General features: G+C 38.9%; 1 protein-coding gene across 8 annotated transcripts in view; it reads left to right on the forward strand.

Moving 5' to 3' along the window:
* The window catches only part of ankrd12 (ankyrin repeat domain 12), a 164,522-nt gene that overhangs the window by 127,877 nt on the left and 14,774 nt on the right, over nt 1-21,871 (forward strand). For all 8 annotated transcript variants that reach the window (XM_048528554.2, XM_059646222.1, XM_048528545.2 and 5 more), the window contains 4 exons: nt 5,410-5,610; nt 9,487-9,629; nt 10,555-10,708; nt 11,805-16,702. In XM_048528554.2, the coding sequence (XP_048384511.2) occupies nt 5,410-5,610; nt 9,487-9,629; nt 10,555-10,708; nt 11,805-16,702 (5,396 nt within the window). The remainder of the gene's footprint in view (nt 1-5,409; nt 5,611-9,486; nt 9,630-10,554; nt 10,709-11,804; nt 16,703-21,871) is intronic.

Raw genomic sequence — 21,871 nt, forward strand, 5'->3', positions numbered from 1 at the left:
ATTTAACCTGAGAGTCACTTTACCTCAGCCAAGGGGGGGGTGCCGAGGAGAGAAGGTGGGACCTTCACGGTAACCCTCGGCTGGTGTGCGAATTGAACCCACGCTGTTGGTGTGACTGTTTCAGAAACCAGCCAAGCAAATGAACCAATCCCACCCATCTAATACCAAGAGTTTGTTACTCCTACTTCTGTGTCCCTGCCAGTTCCTTGTGCATCTCCTTAACCCATTCTAATGCGGTGTCCTGTTTCCCAGCCCCTTACCAAATTAGTTTAAATCCTGACCAGAGCACTGGAAACGAAGTACCTCATGGTGCCAGGAGTAAGTGTCTCGTGGTCCTCAGTTGCCAGGTAGGCACTACTCCCTTTTATATTCATTACCTGTAAGGTGACCATCTTCAAAAATAAGTTATCAGCTGCTTAAGCTTCAAATAAAATGAAGGGGTTTAGTTAAGGTGAATAACAAAGGTCTTTTATATAGTGGTTCAAAACTAGGAGCGGGCATATTTTAAGGTGAGCGGAGAAAGATTTAAGAAACATGGGGGATAACCTTTTGAGACAGGGTGGTTAGTATGTGGAATGAGCTTCCAGAGGAAGGTCCAGGTACAATTACAACATTGAAGAGACATTTGGATGACACATGAATAGGAACAGTTTAGAGGCATATGGGCCAAACATAGGCAAGTGGGATTCATATAGTTTGGGAAACTTGGTCAGCGTTGACAAGTCGGATTAAAGGATCTGTGCTGTATGACTATGATTGCGATAAGGGCAACTAAAAATGGAATTCAGCCTGGCCAGTCACTGAAATAACAATTACTTAAACAAAGAATGCTGAGTGTTACATCCAAATGAAAGTCAAAGGAACCTTGTTATTGCCAATCATACATCTTGTGCTGCACCAAATTAGAGAAGAACATGAACTGCTGACTGAAGAAGTTTTGGTCTGTCAGTTCTAACACAGGCAATTGACAGATCGATGTAAAGGCATACAAGGTAATATATTTAAAGGTTGAAGAATATTAGTGCTTTGAACTAACTTAGGATTGGCAGAAGGATGCAGTTCATTGGTAGAACTTGAGCAACTCCGGGAAGTTCTTCTACAGAATGATTAATAAATGAAACAAAATTATGGAGCAACATCGGAAATAGGAGCAGACGTTGGCCCTTCAGCCCCTTGAGCTCACTCCACCATTCATAATGATCACAGTTGATCAACCAACTCGGTACCCTGTTCCCCTTTCTCCCCACAACCTTTGATCCCACTCACCCAAGGACTATATCTAACTCCTCTTTGAAAACATTCACCGTTTTACCCTCAAACACGCCCTGTGGCAGAGTTCCACAGGTTCACTGTTTTCTGGTGATCAAGTTTCATCTCCTCTTAATTTTAAATGTGCTTTGCTGCATTCTTAAACTGTGTTCCTTGGTTCTGGACTCCCCAGTCAACAGGAACATCTTTCTTATACTTACCTTATCTAATCCTTAGAGGCAAAAATAAATGTTCTGTCATTATTTAAATTTGAGGCTTCTAAACGAGATACATAACAACAAGGTTTAGGCTAAGCCTTCACTGAGGCATTACATAGCTCATGGGAAAAATAATTATTCCAGAAAATACGTTCAGTAAAATCTTTGCTCACCTTTTGTGACCCTTCAGTTCTTTTGATCTCTCATTAAAACAAAATAAATCCTGAAATGAATAAAATAGCATGCTTTTGGGGTGGAGTCAGGTTTACAATAGTAATAGGAAAAAGTATAAATATGTATTATCATATGGGCGAATGCCTTTCAACATCCACTGGTACACACTGCTGTGCCATTATTTAGTTACTGCAGAGCATGTTGGAATAATGGATTCTATGGTACAATTTGAAGAACACAGTAAGTGGCAAGCAAAAATCGTCAGATAAGATTCTACTGCTCCAGCAAATTCAGAAAGTGAGACCTATTTAATTCCACACTCGTTGATGCCCATAAAGTGAGCTCATGGAAGCTGTCACCTGTGTGTCTTGCTGGACCAACAGAAAGAAACATTATATGTGCTTTTGTTTCAGAAAGCGTTTTCTTCCAAGTTGGACCCGTATTCACATACCGTTTTCCAAAATTCTGAATTTGACAGGCTCATACGTACTAGTTTATTCCCAGTCATGATATTAGAGATGAGTGCAAGATACCACAATAACTGTTGGGCATGGAACCCATCAGCGTCCTGATAAAATAATGGTGAATTAATATTATTTGGTGGTATATTTCAAAAAGTGTAAGAGTTATAATGGTCATCTATATTCAAATAGCGCATAGATCTTTGTTAATGTCAATCGGATTACACAATTGTTGACAGTATGCCTTAACGTTTTGCATATCTGACAGTTTACATTCTGACCATATGTGTCGTTAAAGTTGATTGCTAAAGTTGCTCTCCTATCTCGGTAATATCTTAATGCATTGTCTATTCTCCGCCTATCCGTAGGTTAACCATCACTAGGGCTCGTGGCCAATTATCCTTCTCCACCTTCCCCACTTCTAAATTTTATTGATACCTTAGCAAGTGTGAAGCTATAGGAGATCGTAGCTGAGCCCAGAATTTTCACACCGGTTTTCACATCCATACCTTTTCAGTGTGGTTTCAAGATAGTGTTTAAGGGCAGTGAATAGTTCATAAGCTGATCACCTTCTTAATGTGAATGAATCAGTAAGCCATCCTGAAAGCTAACAGACCTTTTTGCATTGTGGTATGCTTGACCATAAACTGTACAAACTCATTCGACAGAAGAGTTTTGATACGCAAGTGTCTTCATTCAAAGTGCGATCACTCTGAGTTGAACTTAAATCTGGTTTTGAGAACTGATAAAGAATGTTAACTTACACCATTTAGCTTCTGATCTAATCTTTCAGGTATCAAAAATGTTGTATAAGAAAATCCATTCAGTTGTTGTGCTCCTGATTCTTGCTTTGGTTCTCGTGCCATTTTCTTTTCTCTATCTTCTTCTCTTCCTCCACCCATCCTCCCATCACCCATCTCTCTCATTTTTGTTTTCAATCCTTGTGCTATCATGACATAGCCATTGTGCCATTTAAATGATTTGATGTACATGAAGCTGTAAACTCATAATTGTAGATTTCCACGTAGACTAACATACGTTGCTCAGTCAGGTGGCACCAAAGCATCCATTCTGGAAGTCCTGCCCCTGAAACCAGCACCCACAGTTATCATTGGGATGGGGAACAGTAGTGGGTTGTAGTTTGCAAATCTGTTATTAAGAAGCAGCTACATGTTTAAAAGTGTCTTCAAACAAATCCAGTTTTTGCAAGTGGAAATCCAAATAATGGATGGAACTTTTTGCTGCTCCCAGGAGCAAGAAGAGAGGCTGACAGGCAAATTAGTTGTCCAAGAGGGAAAATTCAGAGTCTAGATGGTGGAGTGAGCTTTAGAAGCTAGGTTTTGGAATTATAAAAGCTTATTGAGCTGTCCATCTTGTGTATACTTATTTAAAGGTCAGATCATTAGAATTAAGTTCCCCTTCCCAATTAAGCACTCTAACCAAGTAATATTTACCTTCTTGTTCCCAACTGCTTATTGAAGTGTGCAACAACTGTACTTTCTGGACTTTAGAGTGAGTGGCCACATCTTGTTATCTTCGGGGAGCACTCACCTAAGCCTTCCCATGATTGACATTTCAGTGACAGTAGTCCAAGTTGCATAAAGCACTGAGGATGACTGAGAGAAGGCGGCTAATTGTGAGCCATATGGGTCAAAGAGGCTAGCTGGGCAGGGGCGTGGGGGTGGAAGGGAAGGGTGTGAGAGAGTCAAGATGGCATGCTGGTTGGGCAAAAGCGGAAGGACCAGGCACCCGGTGTAAAGAGTACACGTGATGCTACTGGCTTATAGAGAATGTTGAATGGCTGATGGGTGCCTTTAAATATGGCACCAAAATCTCTGACCTGCACAAACTGGTGGTGACATGGGCTTCACAAGCTACCAGTGTGGCCATATGTAATGGAATATGAACACTTTGATCGCCCAAAAGCATCTGAACTGCCCTTGGAATGAAGTGATGTCAACTTCCACTCCTGACACTGATGTCAGATTCAATAACAAAATATTTGCCTAACTTTTATGGGCTTTACACTTTCCAGGAAAAGTCTGAGCTGCACATGTTATTTGGAGAGAAAGAATACCCCTTTTAGACAGGGAGAGGCAACATTGGCAACAGTGAAGTGCTGCTTAGGATTTTTAAAAAGTAAATGTGTGTAAAATGTGACTAAACTAAATTGTTGAGCTGTGAAACAATTAAATCTCCAAACTTAATTTTAGACAATAAAGTGTGGAGCTGGATGAACATAGCAGGCCAAGCAGCACCTTAGGAGCACAAAAGCTGACGTTTCGGGCCTAGGCCCTTCATCAGAAAAGGGGGAGGGGGAAGAGGGCTCTGAAATAAATAGGGAGAAAGGGGGAGGCAGATCCCTTCAATCTGGAATGAGGGAGATCTGAGTGTAAAAGATGTGGGTGGGGATATGGGTTGCGTGCATTACATGAAATTACCACCAGGGGATATATTGGAGGGATAGGGCACCATTAGAGGAATATCGATTGGCCCAGGCAATAAATGGCCCTACAGTAGGTTGGCATCAGTAGTATAAGGGACCAGGAAGCTTAAAGGTGACTTGTGTTGGCTTAGAAGGAAAATTGGGATTTTTTTTTCAGATACTTTGGCAGTAAGGCCTGGAGTGATTTTTGTTGTTTTCTTTTATTGTTTCTTTCATGGCTAGATTAAGTTGCCGATCTCAGAGATGATCCTTTCACATAACCTGCATCCATCCATCGGCCTGAAACTGCCTTTGTTCTGTTTCCTAAGGCAATAGACCTGACACTGGTAACACCCTGCCAACCCCAAGAGCAAGGACTACACCATTCCAAGCATTCTCTCCCTAGTCAGGTTTATGAATTTTCTCACTTGGGTGCAATAGTTAAGACAACTGTGTCAAGTCTCTTGGTTCTGACAAGGTCAATGAGAAATGCAGAAAACTTTTATGTAGCTGTTTCAGTTCAGTCTTCGTTTTCAAAAAACATGAGGTAGAATGTAGACAAGTAATTACTGTCAGTCATAAAATAAGATTTGTCATTCCAGTGAATCCTTAATCTCAAGTCAATTTTAGACCAGCGTTGGTAGACATCAGTTCATCATCCTCCTGACTATTGTTGCTGCTAGTGTAAAGGGAAAAGAATTTCTTGGAAAGAAGGACAAGAAAATTATACCCTTAAGAAATGACTGCACAGAGTACACACTTTTTTTTGCGCATCATCAATGAGGCCAAACTGATCTTTGGAATAACTGTAACTTGGACAGTTTGGCACATTACAACAGTTTACAACAGTTACTGAACAGATTTTAATTTATCTCCTTACTAGATTCTACTCCAAACCACCCATCTCAGGCAACACCAGGGCAGAAGAAGACTCCAAGCTCCTCATCTAGACAGAAAGACAAAGTTAATAAACGTAATGAACGAGGAGAAACTCCATTACACATGGCAGCAATTCGTGGTGAGACCAAGCAAGTAAAGGAGCTCATCAGTCAGGGTGCTGATGTTAATGTCAAAGACTTTGCTGGTATGTCAATGATATCTGACTTTATAAAGTTACCTGCACTGAGATCTGGGTTTTTTTTTGACACGGTTTTGCTTTGTTCTTATTACATGATGTATTAAGACATTAGTTTCCCCTGATAGAACATAGAACATTACAGCACAGTACAGGCCCTTCGGCCCTCGATGTTGTGCTGACCTGTCATACCGATCTCAAGCCCATCTAACCTACACTATTCCATGTACGTCCATATGCTTATCCAATGACGACTTAAATGTACCTAAAGTTGGCGAATCTACTACCGTTGCTGGCAAAGCATTCCATTCCCTTACTACTCTCTGAGTAAAGAAACTACCTCTGACATCTGTCCTAAATCTTTCACCCCTCAATTTAAAGCTGTGTCCCCTCGTGCTCGCCGTCACCATCCTAGGAAAAAGGCTCACCCTATCTAACCCTCTGATTATTTTATATGTTTCAATTAAGTCATCTCTTAACCACCTTCTCTCTAATAAAAACAGCCTCAAGTCCCTCAGCCTTTCCTCATAAAACCTTCCCTCCTTACCAGGCAACATCCTAGTAAATTTCCTCTGCACCCTTTCCAAAGCTTCCACATCCTCCTTATAATGCGGTGACCAGAACTGTACACAATATTCCAGGTGCGGCCACACCAGAGTTTTGTACAGCTTCACCATAACCTCTTGGTTCTGGAACTCGACCCCTCTATTAATAAAAGCTAAAACACTGTATGCCTTCTTAACAGCCCTGTCAACCTGGGTGGCAACTTTCAAAGATCTGTGTACATGGACACCAAGATCTCTCTGCTCATCTACACTATTAAGAATCTTACCATTAGCCCTGTACTTTGCCTTCTGGTTACTCCTACCAAAGTGCATCACCTCACACTTGTCTGCATTAAACTCCATTTGCCACCTCTCAGCCCAGCTCTGCAGCTTATCTATGTCTCTCTGCAACCTACAGCATCCTTCGTCACTATCCACAACTCCACCGACCTTGGTGTCGTCTGCAAATCTACTAACCCATCCTTCTACGCCCTCATCCAGGTCATTTATAAAAATGACAAACAGCAGTGAACCCAACACCGACCCTTGCGGTACACCACGAGTAACTGGTCTCCAGGATGAACATTTCCCATCAACTACCACCCTCTGTCTTGTTTCAGCAAGCCAATTTCCGATCCAAACTGCTATATCTCCCACAATTCCATTCCTCCGCATTTTGTACAATAGCCTATTGTGGGGAACCTTATCGAATGCCTTGCTGAAATCCATATACACCACATCAACCGGTTTACTATCATCTACCTGTTTGGTCACCTTTCAAAGGACTAATACAGTCAATTTTCTGTGTAGCAGGTGAGTCAGATATGACTCTTTGGTTTTTGTTGAGCTAGCTGATATCCATTAAAGTGACTGTTGATCTTGTGCAGTTTGTTAGGGAGCAAAAACAAAAGACCCGTTGTTCTCATTGCTCATAACGCACGATTCATGCTTGAAAGTGTGAATGGATGAGGATAGGGTCCGATTTATTACTGCTTCCAGGTAAAGCAGCCTTCTAAGTTCACTTAAATAATGGTTACTGGTAAAATATGGTGGAGAGCAGTCAGTATATTTTAGGAGACGGATGGCACGGAAATGGGAAAAATTTCAGAACTCCTCACAGGGGAAGAAGTCTTTGTTAAGCATTATCGGTTATAGTAGAATTTTGCTAGCATGATGGCGAAATTATCATATATGCAAGACAAAGATCTCCAGTATTTTCCATGAAAGCATAACCTGATCTGAAATTAAAATACAAATGTTAAATGTTTAAAACCAAATTCTTCATTCTGGCATTTTTCAAAAGGAGTTAATCTGAATGGTTGGTAGGGGAAATAATCTGTCAGGACCCCACATTCCACTGAAGACATTTTCTTTGTCCAAGTGTCATTGTGCCTTCTCCTGCACTGTTGCAGCTGTTCATTGCTTGTTGGCAATTTTACAACTTCCAGTTGTTCCAATCAATTCAGATGAAAAGCAGCACTTTTTCTCACAGTACTGTCCACTCATTTTTATTCAGAAGTTTATTTATTGCTCTTATGTCCATTGTCTTTGAATTTGAGCACGTTAATAAATGTACTAGGATGCAGTCACTATTGATGATTGAGTGGCCCAGCAATTTTTAGTAAAATGCTTGAATCCAAAGGGCTTGAAAGATTAGTTTAATATTAACATACAATTAAGAGTAGCCAGCCACCTTTGTTTTTCATAAGGATTGTTCTTTTGAGTTGGCATCAACTAGAGGTGAATGAAGACTACATCTTCATTCACACGTTTAATACCAGCAGCAATAATACTTGGTATTAGTGAGTTTTGAGAAGATTTGTAGCTCAGGTTGAGGTTCTGGATGTGAGTTTGCTCGCTGAGCTGGAAGGTTAGTTTTCAGACGTTTCGCCACCATTCTAGGTAACATCATCAGTGAGCCTCCGACGAAGCTTCGTCGGAGGCTCACTGATGATGTTACCTAGAATGGTGGCGAAACGTCTGAAAACTAACCTTCCAGCTCAGCGAGCAAACTCACATCCAGAATACTTGGTATAATTTCTTTGGGTGCTGTGCCATTTTATCCTTTAACACTACGGATGGTGCTTCATTCTAGATGAAGCTGATGTGTAAACTGAGGAAGCAATCAGAAAGTACTGGTTAGGACCCTTTGTATGATCTGTCCAATTAGAATTCTTTTAGTTCCCTGTAGTTAGAGGTGGTTTCTTTTACAAATCAGTATTAGTGCAATTTCCATCTGCATTGACTGGTGAAGAAAAAGATGTGGCCTTTGAGGCATAACTGCAGACGCATTGCTCACCACTTCTCCAGTACCAATGCAGCCCCCTGTGTATCTAGGTAACATGGCTTGGCCGACAGCACGTGCTGTTCCAAGCTTGATATACAAACTGATTGCTCAGACAGACTTGGACTTTATTTTTCCTGAAGGAAATGTGAAACTTTGACTTAGTTCTAATTTCTTTCCTGGATATCAACACTGCACCCTCTGCAGGCTGTTGGCGAATTTGATTCTCCCACAGTTATTTTCCTAGTATTTATTCAAAGACCCAGTGTGGAGTGGATGCCATCCAATGCGCAGATTGAGAGCACAGATGTCTGAAGAGGTTTGTGTAGCAAGTGATTCCATTTGAACCATTCCATGACTCCTTCAGATTAACAGGAGTACAGTCAAATTTTCAGTGGTAAAACCTGAGGAGTCTTTATAAAGTTTTGGAATAATCTAAATCAGAGGAAAGATATAGAAAATACTTAGCCAAGTCAGTGACTTCTCCCTTCATAAAAACTTTTGTTTTGAGAGTGACTGAAACCTGACTGCACGTCCCAGAGAATCTAAGTGGTTGATTACTGACAGTTGTAAGCTGTCTGCCTCTGTTGTCCTGTGGTGCTACAAACAATGAAGCATTATGTAATATCTTAATCTGTTCCTTTGCACAAAAGTTGGGAAGATTGACACACAGCTCATATTGTGAAGTTAAAAGCTTTAAAACTTTGGAAACTCTGTTCCTCTCAATCCTCTTTCCTTGCCTGTCACTCTCCAGAGGCTGCTCATCTAGTTTAGGTAATGAAACAAATTAAATGATATTCCTGTGACCAGTGATTCAGGACCTGGGGCTCAATATGGGTTATCATAATAAAAATGAAGAGATGCTGAGAAGAGTTTTTCAGAAAGACTAGTTGTTTATGGAATGCTTCACTACAATTAGCTGTCTTGGCTGAATTTATTTCACATAGCACTAGATTCTGGAATTCGGTAGTTGAAATAAGGAATTTTTTTTTTAACAGAAGTGAATTAAGGTAGCTGAAAAGAAAGCATAAACGTTTACTTTTGCTTGTTCTCTAGGTTGGACTCCGCTTCATGAAGCATGCAACTTGGGTTATTATGAAGTTGCCAAACAGCTAATACTGGCAGGAGCAGATGTGAACACCCAGGGACTTGATAATGATACTCCACTGCATGATGCTGCAAGCAACGGACATAGAGATGTATGCATTATGATTTATGAGCTGCTGCTTATGTCGTATGAAGCTAAGGCTGCAGAACATTTTAAATTGGAAATTTTATATGAAAAGAATTGATGATTTGTCTCCAGTGACGATACTTTCTGCCTACACTATCATTATATAGCTTATAAAATCTCTATTGACTGTCATCTATGAGCAGATTGTTCCTTTATTAATTTTATTATTTAATGATTTTAACTTAAATCCTGCAGAGAAATATCTTTATTAGGATAGTTACTTAAAATATTAAACTAAGCAATTCTTAGCTTTTGATTTTTAGTGTTTCTTCAAATATTTAATCTTTTAAAGACCAGTCGCTATCCAAGGAATTGAATGGAAGCAGTTGGGGCAGTTGAATTTTGTTTTAAATCTATTGCCATCCAACTTCAGCCAAAGTGTAAAACTATTGCATTATGTTCCAACAAATTTGCTGTAATAAAGCAAATTATTTTGACTAGCACTTGCATTAACTGTCTATGGGTAAACTATTATGCATCTTATTGATGCTATTTATGACCCTAATTGCTATCCACATTACAAAATCTGCTTAACTCTGTTCTTTCCTCCTGGAACCTCTATTTCTAGGTACTTGTTTTATAAAATGTTGAATGTTTTACAATAAATCCCACATTGAATATTTTTGTATTTTCTTTCTCCTATTAATAAACATAATTTGTTAAGCATTGTGATCTTTGTTGCCAAAACTATACAGAAAAGTGTTGAGGTTTGTGTTTAATTTCCCTTGCTTTCAAGGAAGATTAGTTATGATCCCAATTTCATTGCAAACATTTGACCCAAAACATTTCTGTTCATAACAACTTGCACAAATTTAATGTTGGTTTTGCTAAACCTATTAACTTTATGTATGAATGCATAGCAATTTGCAATTTTTCATCTTTCTAACTAGATTGTGAAACTGCTTTTGCGCAATGGTGGGGATGCATATCAGATGAATCACCGTGGGGAGCGTCCTGTGGATGTGGCTGATTCAGATGAAATGGAGCAGCTTCTGAAAGGAGAACTTCCTCTTTCTGATGATGATGATGATGACAGTTGTACAGGTTACAAGAAATAATTATCCTAGCCATGCTGAACAGTTTTCGTATTATGGAAACATAGTATAAGTCTAGTCCTTAAATAGCAAGTAACTTAGTTACAGTTAATCCAGTTGAATGTGTTGTTTCATAAAGGAATACTATTTGACATAAAACAGTGTAAATCCTCAGTGCCTCATGTAGCTTACCGAAAAAGTTTCTGAAGAAACCAAGTGGAAATTTCATTTTTATTTTCATAGTCCAAAATCGCTTATTAGGTCTAACAAATGCTCTTCTGCCCCAATAAGTTTCTTATCAATATTATTTCGGTGGTCCCATGTTTGAGACAAAGTTTTATAATTTGTAGAATTATAAACTTTGATTTGAAAGACGAAAATTTTGTAACGACATGCCTTTCCATTACCTGTATTTCTTCCCAATCATGCTGCCTCTTATTGCAATTTTAGTGCTACTATGTCATCTCTCCCCACACCACCTTAGTTCATTCTTTTTATTTTTTAATTATTCTATTAAAGATCCAGGAATATTATTTATATCTGCAAGTAATGTCCCACTGTATTTTCAGTATAATTATTTTTCAAATATTTTCACCTTATACTGGAGAGATTTTCGGAGTTGTCAAATTTTATGATTAGATGGATTTTTTCTTACCTCCTTGCTGGCATTGTAACCTTTAAATAGATGCTTCTCTACTTCATTTAAAATTTTACAGTTTATTGTGTATTTCTTTTCCTTAACATTTTTCTATGTTACATGGCATTGGTCATTTTTATGCTTGTCCTGATAGCCTCCCTGTAGTCTTTTTTGTACAGTCTTCGACTTGTTTATCATACTCTCGATCAGTATCATCGATAAAAGTTAACTTTGCTCCCTCAACTCTTGAGTAGTTTGTTCGTACATTGCAATTAAATGCAGAACACTACTGTGAACTTAGGCTTCCTCATATAAATTTGTATGAGCAAAACTGGCCATCTGGAACATGCTGTGATCATACATAGCTCCATGTCCTGCTATGCATGAGCAGCAGTAGAAAGGTTTTGCTGTAGGGCTTGAAAATACACTTCCCAACTGTCAACTCAGTTTTGTTTCTACGTTTTTCTAGAATCTGAAGAGTTGCCTTCTGTGAATCCATCTAGTATTGATGACATTATGGATGATTCTGAACCAGAAAAAGAATTAAAAACTGATACTAATCAGCAGTTAACACCCTGCAAATCACTTACATCATCTGCTTTGGATGAATATGAATTCAAGGATGATGATGATGATGAAGTTGAAGAAGAAGAAATGGGAAAGCTTGTAGATCAGAAAAGGATTCGAAGAAAAGATGGTAAAAAGAACATCATAAAAGAGAACAGCAGCTACTTAACACCACCAAAGCTGGAATCGCAAAAATCGTTCAAAATTAAAAAGCAAAAATCGGCAAGAGTTCTTGTTTCGTCTAGCTCTGACAGCTCAGATGATGAACTACATCAAGAGAAAAAAACCTGTTCAACAAGCTGTCTAGAGGTTGTTCCAGATAGCAGTAAATCAGATGTAAAGACTAAAAAAGAAAATCTGACTACTATTGAACAGAAAGAGAAAGGAAAAGGGAAGAAAAAGGTGAAGAAGCAAAGTAAAAATAAAGAGAACCACGAGTTCAAACAGGAAAAAGAAGAGAAGGAAAATGCTAAATTGATGCTTTTCTCTACGTGCTCTAGTTTGGACTCTTTAGAACGTACAAGAGAGGAGGATTCATTCAGAAAGTCTTTATGTATGAAAGATGACTCTTCAGGTCATCAGTTCCACCTTTCAACTGCCAAATCACCAAAACATGTATGTGGATTTAGTGAAAAACGAGCAAAGCCACTTAAACAGGAAAATACAAAAACTGGCCCATCTACAGGAACATCAGACATTTCTTTTCAATCTGAAGTTGTGCGATTTGACCATCTTACAGACTCTGACTACACATCTGAGAGTTCCAGCAACAAGTCTTTTAAGTACAAAGCAAAGACTAAATATCGCAAAAAAGATCTACATGCAGAATTTGGTGAGAAGTCTGGATCAAGAAGCAAAGAGGAGGAAACAGATATATTTGATAATATGGAAGATGTCTTTAAAAAGACTGATAAGGATGGCAAGATTATCAAAAAGCATAAACTAAAGCATAAAGATAAAGAGAAAAACAAAGTTAAAAAAGAGCATGAAATTGAAAGGGGAAAGCATAGACAAAAAGAGAATGAAAAAGATGTGTATCCTGAGTTTGACAGGGAATACTGGAAGGAGAATTTTTTCAAAAATGACGACACTAATGAAATATTCAAAGAAGAAAACTCTGATTTAGCCCCATCAGAAAAGTCATTGAAAGATAAAACTCCAGTTAAAGAAGAAAAAACAAAGGAGAAATATTTTAAGGAAGAAAGATCTTTCAAAGAGGACAGAGAAAAGGAAAAATCTAAAAAGAATAAAAAGGAAAAACATTTCAAAGAAGAAAAAGATATTAAACTTGCCAATCTTGAAGAAAGAAAGGAAATCATGCTTACAGACAAAGATGACTCAGTTTACTCTAGCATCTTTGTGAAGAAAGAACATACTGAGTTATTTGAGAGAGAGAAAGGCACAGATAAAGACAAATCTGATACTCCAGATAAAGAAAAGAAGGAAAACAAAGAGAAAAGTGAAAAGAAGTCCCCAACTAAAGAGAAGGACTTAGAAAAGTTAGATAAAAGATATTCTGATAGAGAGAAGAAAATAAAACATGAAAATAGGTTAGAGAAAGAAAAATCTGAACTTCATGAAAAACCACAGGAAAAAACACTTAATAAATTACAAGATAGCGGAGACAGAACAAAAGAAAAAGATCGCTCTACTAACTTGTATTCTACTGCAGAAAAAATCCACCGGGAAAATGACAAATTGAGGAATATATTCTCAGTTAAAAAACCTGATGAGAAAGAAAAGAGTAAGGAAAAATTGGAGAAAAGACATGAAAGAGAGAAAAGTGAAAGGGAGCGTCATTCTAGTGGAATGAAGGACAAAGCAGAAAAAGAAAAACATGCAATGGAAAAAAAGGTGAAATTACTTGAAAAAGACTTGCAAGACATCACACCTACTAAAGCTGTCAGAGTGAAAGAAAAAGACAGAGATCTCGAAAAAGAGAAGAAGAAAGAGAAGTCTAGGGAAAGAGAAGGTGACCTGGTGACAAACACCAAGCATTTGCAAGATGAGAAGAAACGTAACAATGTTGAAAGTAGTAAAGCATTTCATGAAAAATTATTCTCCTCAAAGGAAAAAGTTAAAGAGGACTTCGTGAAAACTCCTGAAACAAAAGAGAAGGAAAGAAAGGAAAAAGATAGACCAAAAGAGAGAGTACCAGTAAATATCTCAGTTAAAGCAAAGCTTAAAGATGTAGAAACTGACAAATTGAAGTCTAAAGACTTTAGTTCTGCAAAGGACGTGCGGCCAAAAGAAAAGAGACTAGTAAATGATGACTTAATGCAGACCAGTTTTGAACGGATGCTAAGTCTGAAGGATTTAGAGATCGAACAGTGGCACAAAAAGCACAAAGAGAAGATAAAACTGAAAGAAAAGGAGAGGCAGAGGCATCGATCTGGCATTGAACTCACAAAATTAAAAGAACGAGAAAAATTGAAGAGTTCAACAGCGAGCAAAGAACTTACTAGGTCAAAAAGTTCAGATCCATCAGAGGCACATTCTAAAGAAAAGCAGCTAAAAGACATCAACAATGTGAGATCACTGTCCACTGATGCAAAACAGAATTTGCCAGACACTTCAAGATCTTTAATAAGTTGTGAAAGTAACTTAACTGCATCTCCCAGACAAGAACGTGATCGGGCAGGGCTAACGTCAAGGTCAGTATCAATGCTTTCAGTTGCAAGTTCAGAGGATTCATGTCAGACTTCAGCTGTAGCAACGCCACGGCCTTTAACTGATTATGACTCAGATTTCACTATTGAGGGTTCGGAGTCTCAGTCTTCCTTTCCTCAATCAGTATTTCTGTCTAGTGCCAAATCACCTGCTGTATATGAACGAGATTCTGATGTTTTAACTGATATACCAGATCGACTTAAATCGCCATACTCCAGTAAACTTTCAGGATCTTATCTGAGGTCAGTTTCTGCTGACAGTGCTAAATATGAGAATGAATGCCGGTTAGTAGGGGATATTCGGAGATGCAGTATTCCAGCTGTTGCAAATGACCATGATAAACTGTTCCATAAGCAACTTGAAGGTAACCTGCCACCTTCAAGTGAAAAGCAATATAGTTTTTCACCAACAGTACAACCCCAAGTATGTATTTCTCCTCGAGCAGAACCACTTCCAGATAGTGGCACTGAAGAGAATAGTACTTCCTGTTTACAGGTTTCTGTCACCACACCACCTGCTGTCATTGTGCCAAATAGCACTAATTATTCATCGCAGGATACAAATTCCAACAGCATAATTCAAAATACTTCACAGCAGATGGCTTTGGTGCAGCCACAAATAAACTGTTTGATTGGCAACACTCAGTCAAATAAACCATTGGAAATATCTTATGACAGGCTTGATGCTCCTTTACACAGTAGTAATGATGGTTATTCAGCTTCGGCAGCTTGTGAAAAAAATATTTTTAGCCCATTACAGCATGTTTCTCCAGAGTGGGGATGTTCAGACCAGTTAACATCAGAATTGGTATCAGAGTCTCCACAAATAACATGTAGTGAGCCTTCTCAAGTAGCAAATCTTCAAGAAGCATCTTATTTTTCACCTACGCATTCTTCCACTTCCTCTTGTATGAGGACATTGTTAGATAATGATGCCACCCCTCCCATTCTCTTTTGGCCAAAATGTGCAACTCAAGAAGATTTTCCACAAGCTCAGACTTTGCATGATACAGATCATTCTTCAGTTTCATGCAAACCAGAATGTGCAGGAATAGCTGATGGGAACGATGCTAAATATCCTCCTCTTGACACAAATGCTGACCTTACAAGTCACAAGACACCAGAGGATATGCCACATTGTTGCAAATCGGATGAAATGCAGGGCTTGGAGGAGAATTTCTCTCCATTATCCGCGGCATTATCGGACTGCAATAATGTGAGCAAGAACCTTATGGACCAAGCAAGGCCTGTACACAACATATTAAATGAATCTCAAAAGATGGAAGAAGGTGGAACAAATATTACTTTAACTGGCCAGGAACCAACATATAATCAAGAGGGCCCAGAATTAGACAAAGAGTTAATAACTCCTGTTGACGAAGTACAGTCTGAACCACCAGAAGAATCTGCCGAAGCAATGCCTTCGACTGAACAAACACGCGCACATTCTGAAAATCATGACCCTTCATCCTTGGAAAGTAAAATTGAAGACCACGATTTCTCATTGGAAATGGACTTTTCTCAACTTTCAAAGATTACTGTTCAAGATGGTGTGATAATGGAACAGGTAGCAGTAAATGAAAGAAGGCAGTCCACTGAGTCAACAAAAGAGGAATTGGAAGATCAAATGGAAACTGACCGAACAGAACAAGATATTCCTCAGAGAATTACTCGTAATAGAGCAAATATACTTGCCAATCAGAGCAAACAATCTGCTGTCAACTGTGTACAGTTATCTGACAAAGACACAGAAACCTCTATACCAATGAAAACCAAGTCTAAGTTAACAGAGGAGGAAGAAGGGCAAGTGCACCATCCACACAAACGAAAGATGCCACGAGTTCCACATCCTGCACAAGTTAAATCCACACTGCAACAAGCTAAGGAAAAGACTCAGCAGTCACTGGCAGCCATTGTAGATTCTTTAAAACTAGAAGAAATTCAACCTTACCATTCAGAAAAGGCAAACCCTTACTATGAATACCTCCACATTAGAAAAAAGATAGAAGAAAAGCGTAAAGTGCTATGTAGTGTCACTCCTCAAGCACCACAGTTTTACGATGAATTTGTTACATTCACTGGATCATACCTGCTGGATGGAAACCCTTTGAGCAAACTTTGCATACCAACTGTAAGTACTTATTATTTTGGTGACTCCAAGCAGTAAATTTAGTTCGCATGTTGATTCTAAGAATCTTTCTCACTTAGCACTTATTTACTTGGGCACTTTTTTGAATGATTAGTGTGAACCCCTTTGTCCTGTAATGTTGAATTTTGCATTGAGCTGTTCCCTTTAAGGAAAAATGCATAAGCAAATCTGCAAAACCTAGTCAAACTGGATCCAGACCCTGGGTGTTGGCGTGATCATGTGGTACAACTGGGCAGCAACTAAAAAGATCATTATTAATTAATTACTGTGACATTACTCTTGCATTGCAGATTTCTTTCCAAAGCCAGTTTAGCAGTTGGTGTGGAAGCAATAAATGCAATATTGTTGTCACTAAATTCTTCTTTGTGCACCTCTTTCTGCCCTGATTGTGAAGTGAAGCCCCTGAATACAGCATGGGGTTTCACAGGTAGCAGATTCCAGTCACTTATTGAATATCGGCATCACTGACTACAGGAGCATTTATTGCCCATCTCTAATTGTCCTTGTGAAAAGGGAGGCAAGATGCCTTCTTGAATCTGCAGTCCATTTACTGTAGGTAAACCCACATTGTTGTTAAGAATGGATTTGACCCATTGACAGTGAAGGAACTGCAATATAATTCCAAGTCTGGATGGTAAGTAGCTTGGCAGGTAACTCTCACGTGGCGTGTTCTCACGTATCCTCTTCCTCGATGATGGTGGTCATTGTTTTGGAAGTTACTGTCTTAAGGAGCCTTGATAATTGTAGCAGTATCTCTTCTTGATGACACACACTGCTGTTATTGTGCATTAACAGTGGCATGAGAGTAAATGTTGGAAGATGTTACAAGTCTAAACATTGTTAGAGAAAGTCCAGGAACATGCTTTTCTAGCCAATTTTGTTCCAAGTCGCACACCACCAATCAAACTTGCATGATTACTTACTCCCCATGTTTTTAAAACCAGCGAAGTGTTCTCATTTATTCTTCAATTGAAATACAAGCATCAGTAGTCCCCTAGTTCCATTAGGCCTCTGGTTTCCCTGCCAGCTCCTATCACATTGTAGATGAGATGCCAGTCAAGGATTCTCTTCCTAGATGATATTGAGTTTTTTTTTTGAGTCCTGTTAGGCTGCGGTCCTCCAGGCAAGAGAAGAGTGTTCCACCACAGTCCTAAGTTGTGCCTTCTAGGTGGAGGACAGACTTCAGGTGTTGAATTAATCACGGCAGGATCCCAAGTCTCTGCCTTATTCTTGAAGCCACACTATTTATAGAATTTGCCCAGTTTAGTTTCCGGTCAATATGAACCTCCCCAGGATGATGATGAGGGCAATTCAGCTAATTGAACATCAAAGCATAATGGTCAGATTTTCTCTTTTATTGGAGGGTGTCATTTCCTAGCACTTCTGTGGCACAAATATTACTTGCCACTTATCAACCTAAATCTGAGTGTTATTCCAGTTCTTGGTAGGCTGTGATTGCTTCAATACTTGAGTCACGAATGGCACTGAACGTTGAGCAATCATTGTCACATTTCCCTAACCCATGATCTTTGATCGAGGGAAGGTGTAGCAACTAAAGATGGTTGGGTATATGACACAATGCTGAGGAACACCTACAGAGATATCCTGCAATTCAGTCACTTGGACACCTGTTCAATTTATGGGGCATTTAATTCTCCAACAAATGAATTTTTGTGCAAACAATGAGGCACTGCTATCAACTTGCATCATTGATAGAGAATAATAAATATCCTATGAGTTACCTTGTGCATAAATGCTGGATGCAGTCAGTTGTCCAAATCTGGTCTTCTGAAACAGACCTCTTAAAGGAATAATGATGCTTTTTGTAGATGAAGGAAAACCTGCATTTGTCTGAGTTCTAAGTGGTTTACATGTGAGAACCCACAAAATACAGGATTCTGACTCAGATGAAAGTGCTAGCATGTTTGTTTAATTGGCAGTATGGCTATATGAACTTCAGACACTGATTTCTTTTTCTTGTACAATGAATAAATGTGATATAGCTGCATAAGTATGACATCCCACTTGGAGTGGGAGAAAAAGCAAACATTACTTTTTTTTTTAAATGAGTTGACAAAATCCAGAAAAGTGCAAACAAATGTGAAATGTCCTGAATTGGCCTCCTTCCCTTTCATAGCATCCCTACAGTGTAGAAGCAGACCATACAGCCCATCAAGTTCACAGAAACCCTCAGAGCATCCCATCCAGACCCAACCTTAACCCTGTAACCCTGTATTTCACCTGGCTAATCAACCTAACATCCACATCCCTGGACACTATGAACAATTTAGCATGGCCAATCCACCTGACTAGCATATCTGGAGCACCCGGAGGAAACCCACAAGACATGGGGAGAATGTGCAAACTCCACACAGACAATTGTCTGAGGGTGGAATTGAACCCTCTGTCAGGCAGCAGTGGTAACCACAGATCCAAAATGCTGCCCCATGGCTATGTGAAACTGTTCTGTGTTCCTCTATACACAGTTACAAGTGAAGTAAAACCTGTTACATGTTTTGAAATCCTATTGGTGCAGATTAGTTCAACTGTGAAGTAATGTTTCAAGAATCTATATTTTAACTGGAAGAAAAAAACGAAATGGAAAAGGAAATGAAATTGGAATGTACTAGTGGCGAGTGGGCGTGGAGAATATTCTTGTGTGCAAAGCAATATTTATGTATATAGTTTATGTAGCGTTAATATAACATCCAAACTTGTTTCAGAAGAATTATTCAAGATTTAACAAAAATGTATTGAGATAAATAATCAAAAACCTGATTAAAAGACATAAGGTGTAAATTTTTTAAAATGTGGCAGAATATTCAGAGGGCAAGATGGGAGACCAGGAGACTATTCAATCAGTTATATCTGGAGGAGAAGCAAAAAAGTGATGAAGGCTTTGGCAGCAGAAGAACTGGGGTAGGATGGGAGTACACTGTATTGGTAATAGAAAGGATTACAAGAGTCAGAGGTTCAAATCAGGTTGCAACAAGATGAAGCTGGTGAACAGTTTGGTTCAAACTTGGTGAGGGGATGAGGTTTGTTAGAGTGACAGAAATTATTTTGTCTGTAACATTCGTTTTTGGCGGAGGGGTGTAGATTGCTTGGTAATATTGCGAATTGGTGGTCTTCTGACATTGGATTTCTCCTCTATCCCAGTGAAAAGATTAAGAGCATGTAGATGAGCTGGGGAGTTTATATCACTGTGGTTGGATGCTTGCTCTGCTTCCACAGAGCCTCATTTCCAGTTAAAACTCCCCCTCAGGCCTTTCTTACTCCAAACTTTCTTACTTAAAATGATCGCAAATAAATATTTTAGTAGCTCTGTGAATCTTGCACTCTTCCGTCAATTTGGGACTGGTTCTGCTATTTATATTCTTTAGTGATCACAGACTTTGCAAATTCTTTGTTTTAGATCAATCACGTGATGCTTCACAGCAAAGGTGTAATTGTGCACTTAGGTCATGAGAGTGCTTTTTAAAATGCCAGCTTTATTTTTGTTTCATCAGAATCTATTTTAAGTTGAAAAACCTGCACAGTTTTATTTTAAACATGTTGTGTTACAAATATATACATAATTGTTTGAAGTTACCAAACGTTAATGCTCATAAAATGAATTAATATCAAGGAAATTGCCACAGGATATTCCAGGCATCTGTGTAGTACAGCGGGACAGGTATCCAGTTCAAACCTTATCTGTGTTGAATTAGTTAATTTAACAAAGTTGATCTGGTTGCCTACTATGAGAATGCCCCCTCTGCTGGAAATAGAGTATGAGTACCAACTGGTATCACTTTTCCAGCTTAGCTGTTGATACTGCCATATTTGACTAATCCACTCTACCTCGTTATTCTAAAGGTTATTTGGAATACTAGAGAAGAACTGCTCATTATGGCATAATAACCTACAATGATTCAGTGTCTTTGAATAGTTAGGATAGGACGTAAAAAGAGCAATAGAGAATAGCAAAGATCTTTGACATAAACTCGGTTTTTATATAGCATCTTGCTAATAAAACACTGGGGTTCATTTGTAGAGGAATAAAATTGATTAGCAACATGTTTGTGAATCTTGTATGTTGTGGCTACTGAGTGCAAGATTTAGAGATACCAGGCAGTATTAAATACCATTGCTGCATGTGACAGTGGTGATGGAAAATCTTAATGGTTGCTGGTGGAATAATGATGGGTGAAACTATCAGCAATTGTTATTTTAAATATCTGACTTGCTAACATTCTTTATGGAAAGAAAATCAGATGACTTTCCTGGTCATCTGGTCTGCATGTGATTCTTTACTCATTCAGTAGCATTACCAGTCAAGAGTAATTACTCTCGTAATCCAGAGGCCCCAAGGTATTTCCCTGGGACATGCATTCAGATGTCATCATGGAGTTGTGCCCAGGGCTGGCCTATATTTGACTGCAGGCTCAAAGCAGTGTGATAGTCCTTTTAACTGTCCTCTGAAACCCCATTTAGCAGTAAAGACAAAATACTGTGTTGATGAATACCTGGAATGAAAAGAGTGGAGAAGTTGTGCCGTTCTGGCAGCATCTGTGGAGAGAAGAATTAAGTTTTGAATACAATATGACTTGTTTCCAAAGAAACAGCTAACTCTCTTTCTATCTCCGCAGATGCCACAGAATTCCACAGGCTCATCACTCAGTGAAAAAAATCTCCTCATCTCAGTCCTAAATGGCCTCCCAGTATTATTAGACACTAACAATATATACCATAAAACCATAATATATAGGAGCAGAATTGAGCTTTTCAACCTGCGCTTTCATATAATCACATCTGATCGTTTCTGAACCCCATTCCCCTTCCTTCTCCCATAACCCTTAATCCTCTTATGAATCATGAATCTATCTCTGTCTTAAATATGCTAAAATCACCTGATTTCCACAACCTTCTGCAGAAATGAGTTCCACAGGGTTATTCCCTCTGTTTGAAGAAATTCCTCCTCATCTCAGTTATTATCAACTGGAAGCAGAGCCTAGCAGGGAAGACAGTAGACTAACAATAGCAGGAGTTTCCGGGTGTAATTGAGGACACAGTACAGAGGTTCATCCTAAAGAAAAGAAAGATTATCTGGGGTGGGATTAGACAGCCATGGCTGACAAAGGAAGTCAGGAAATATATCAAAGAAAAAGA

Source organism: Stegostoma tigrinum, chromosome 5 (genome assembly GCF_030684315.1).
Source record: "Stegostoma tigrinum isolate sSteTig4 chromosome 5, sSteTig4.hap1, whole genome shotgun sequence".
In the NCBI taxonomy this organism is placed as follows: Eukaryota; Metazoa; Chordata; class Chondrichthyes; order Orectolobiformes; family Stegostomatidae; genus Stegostoma; species Stegostoma tigrinum.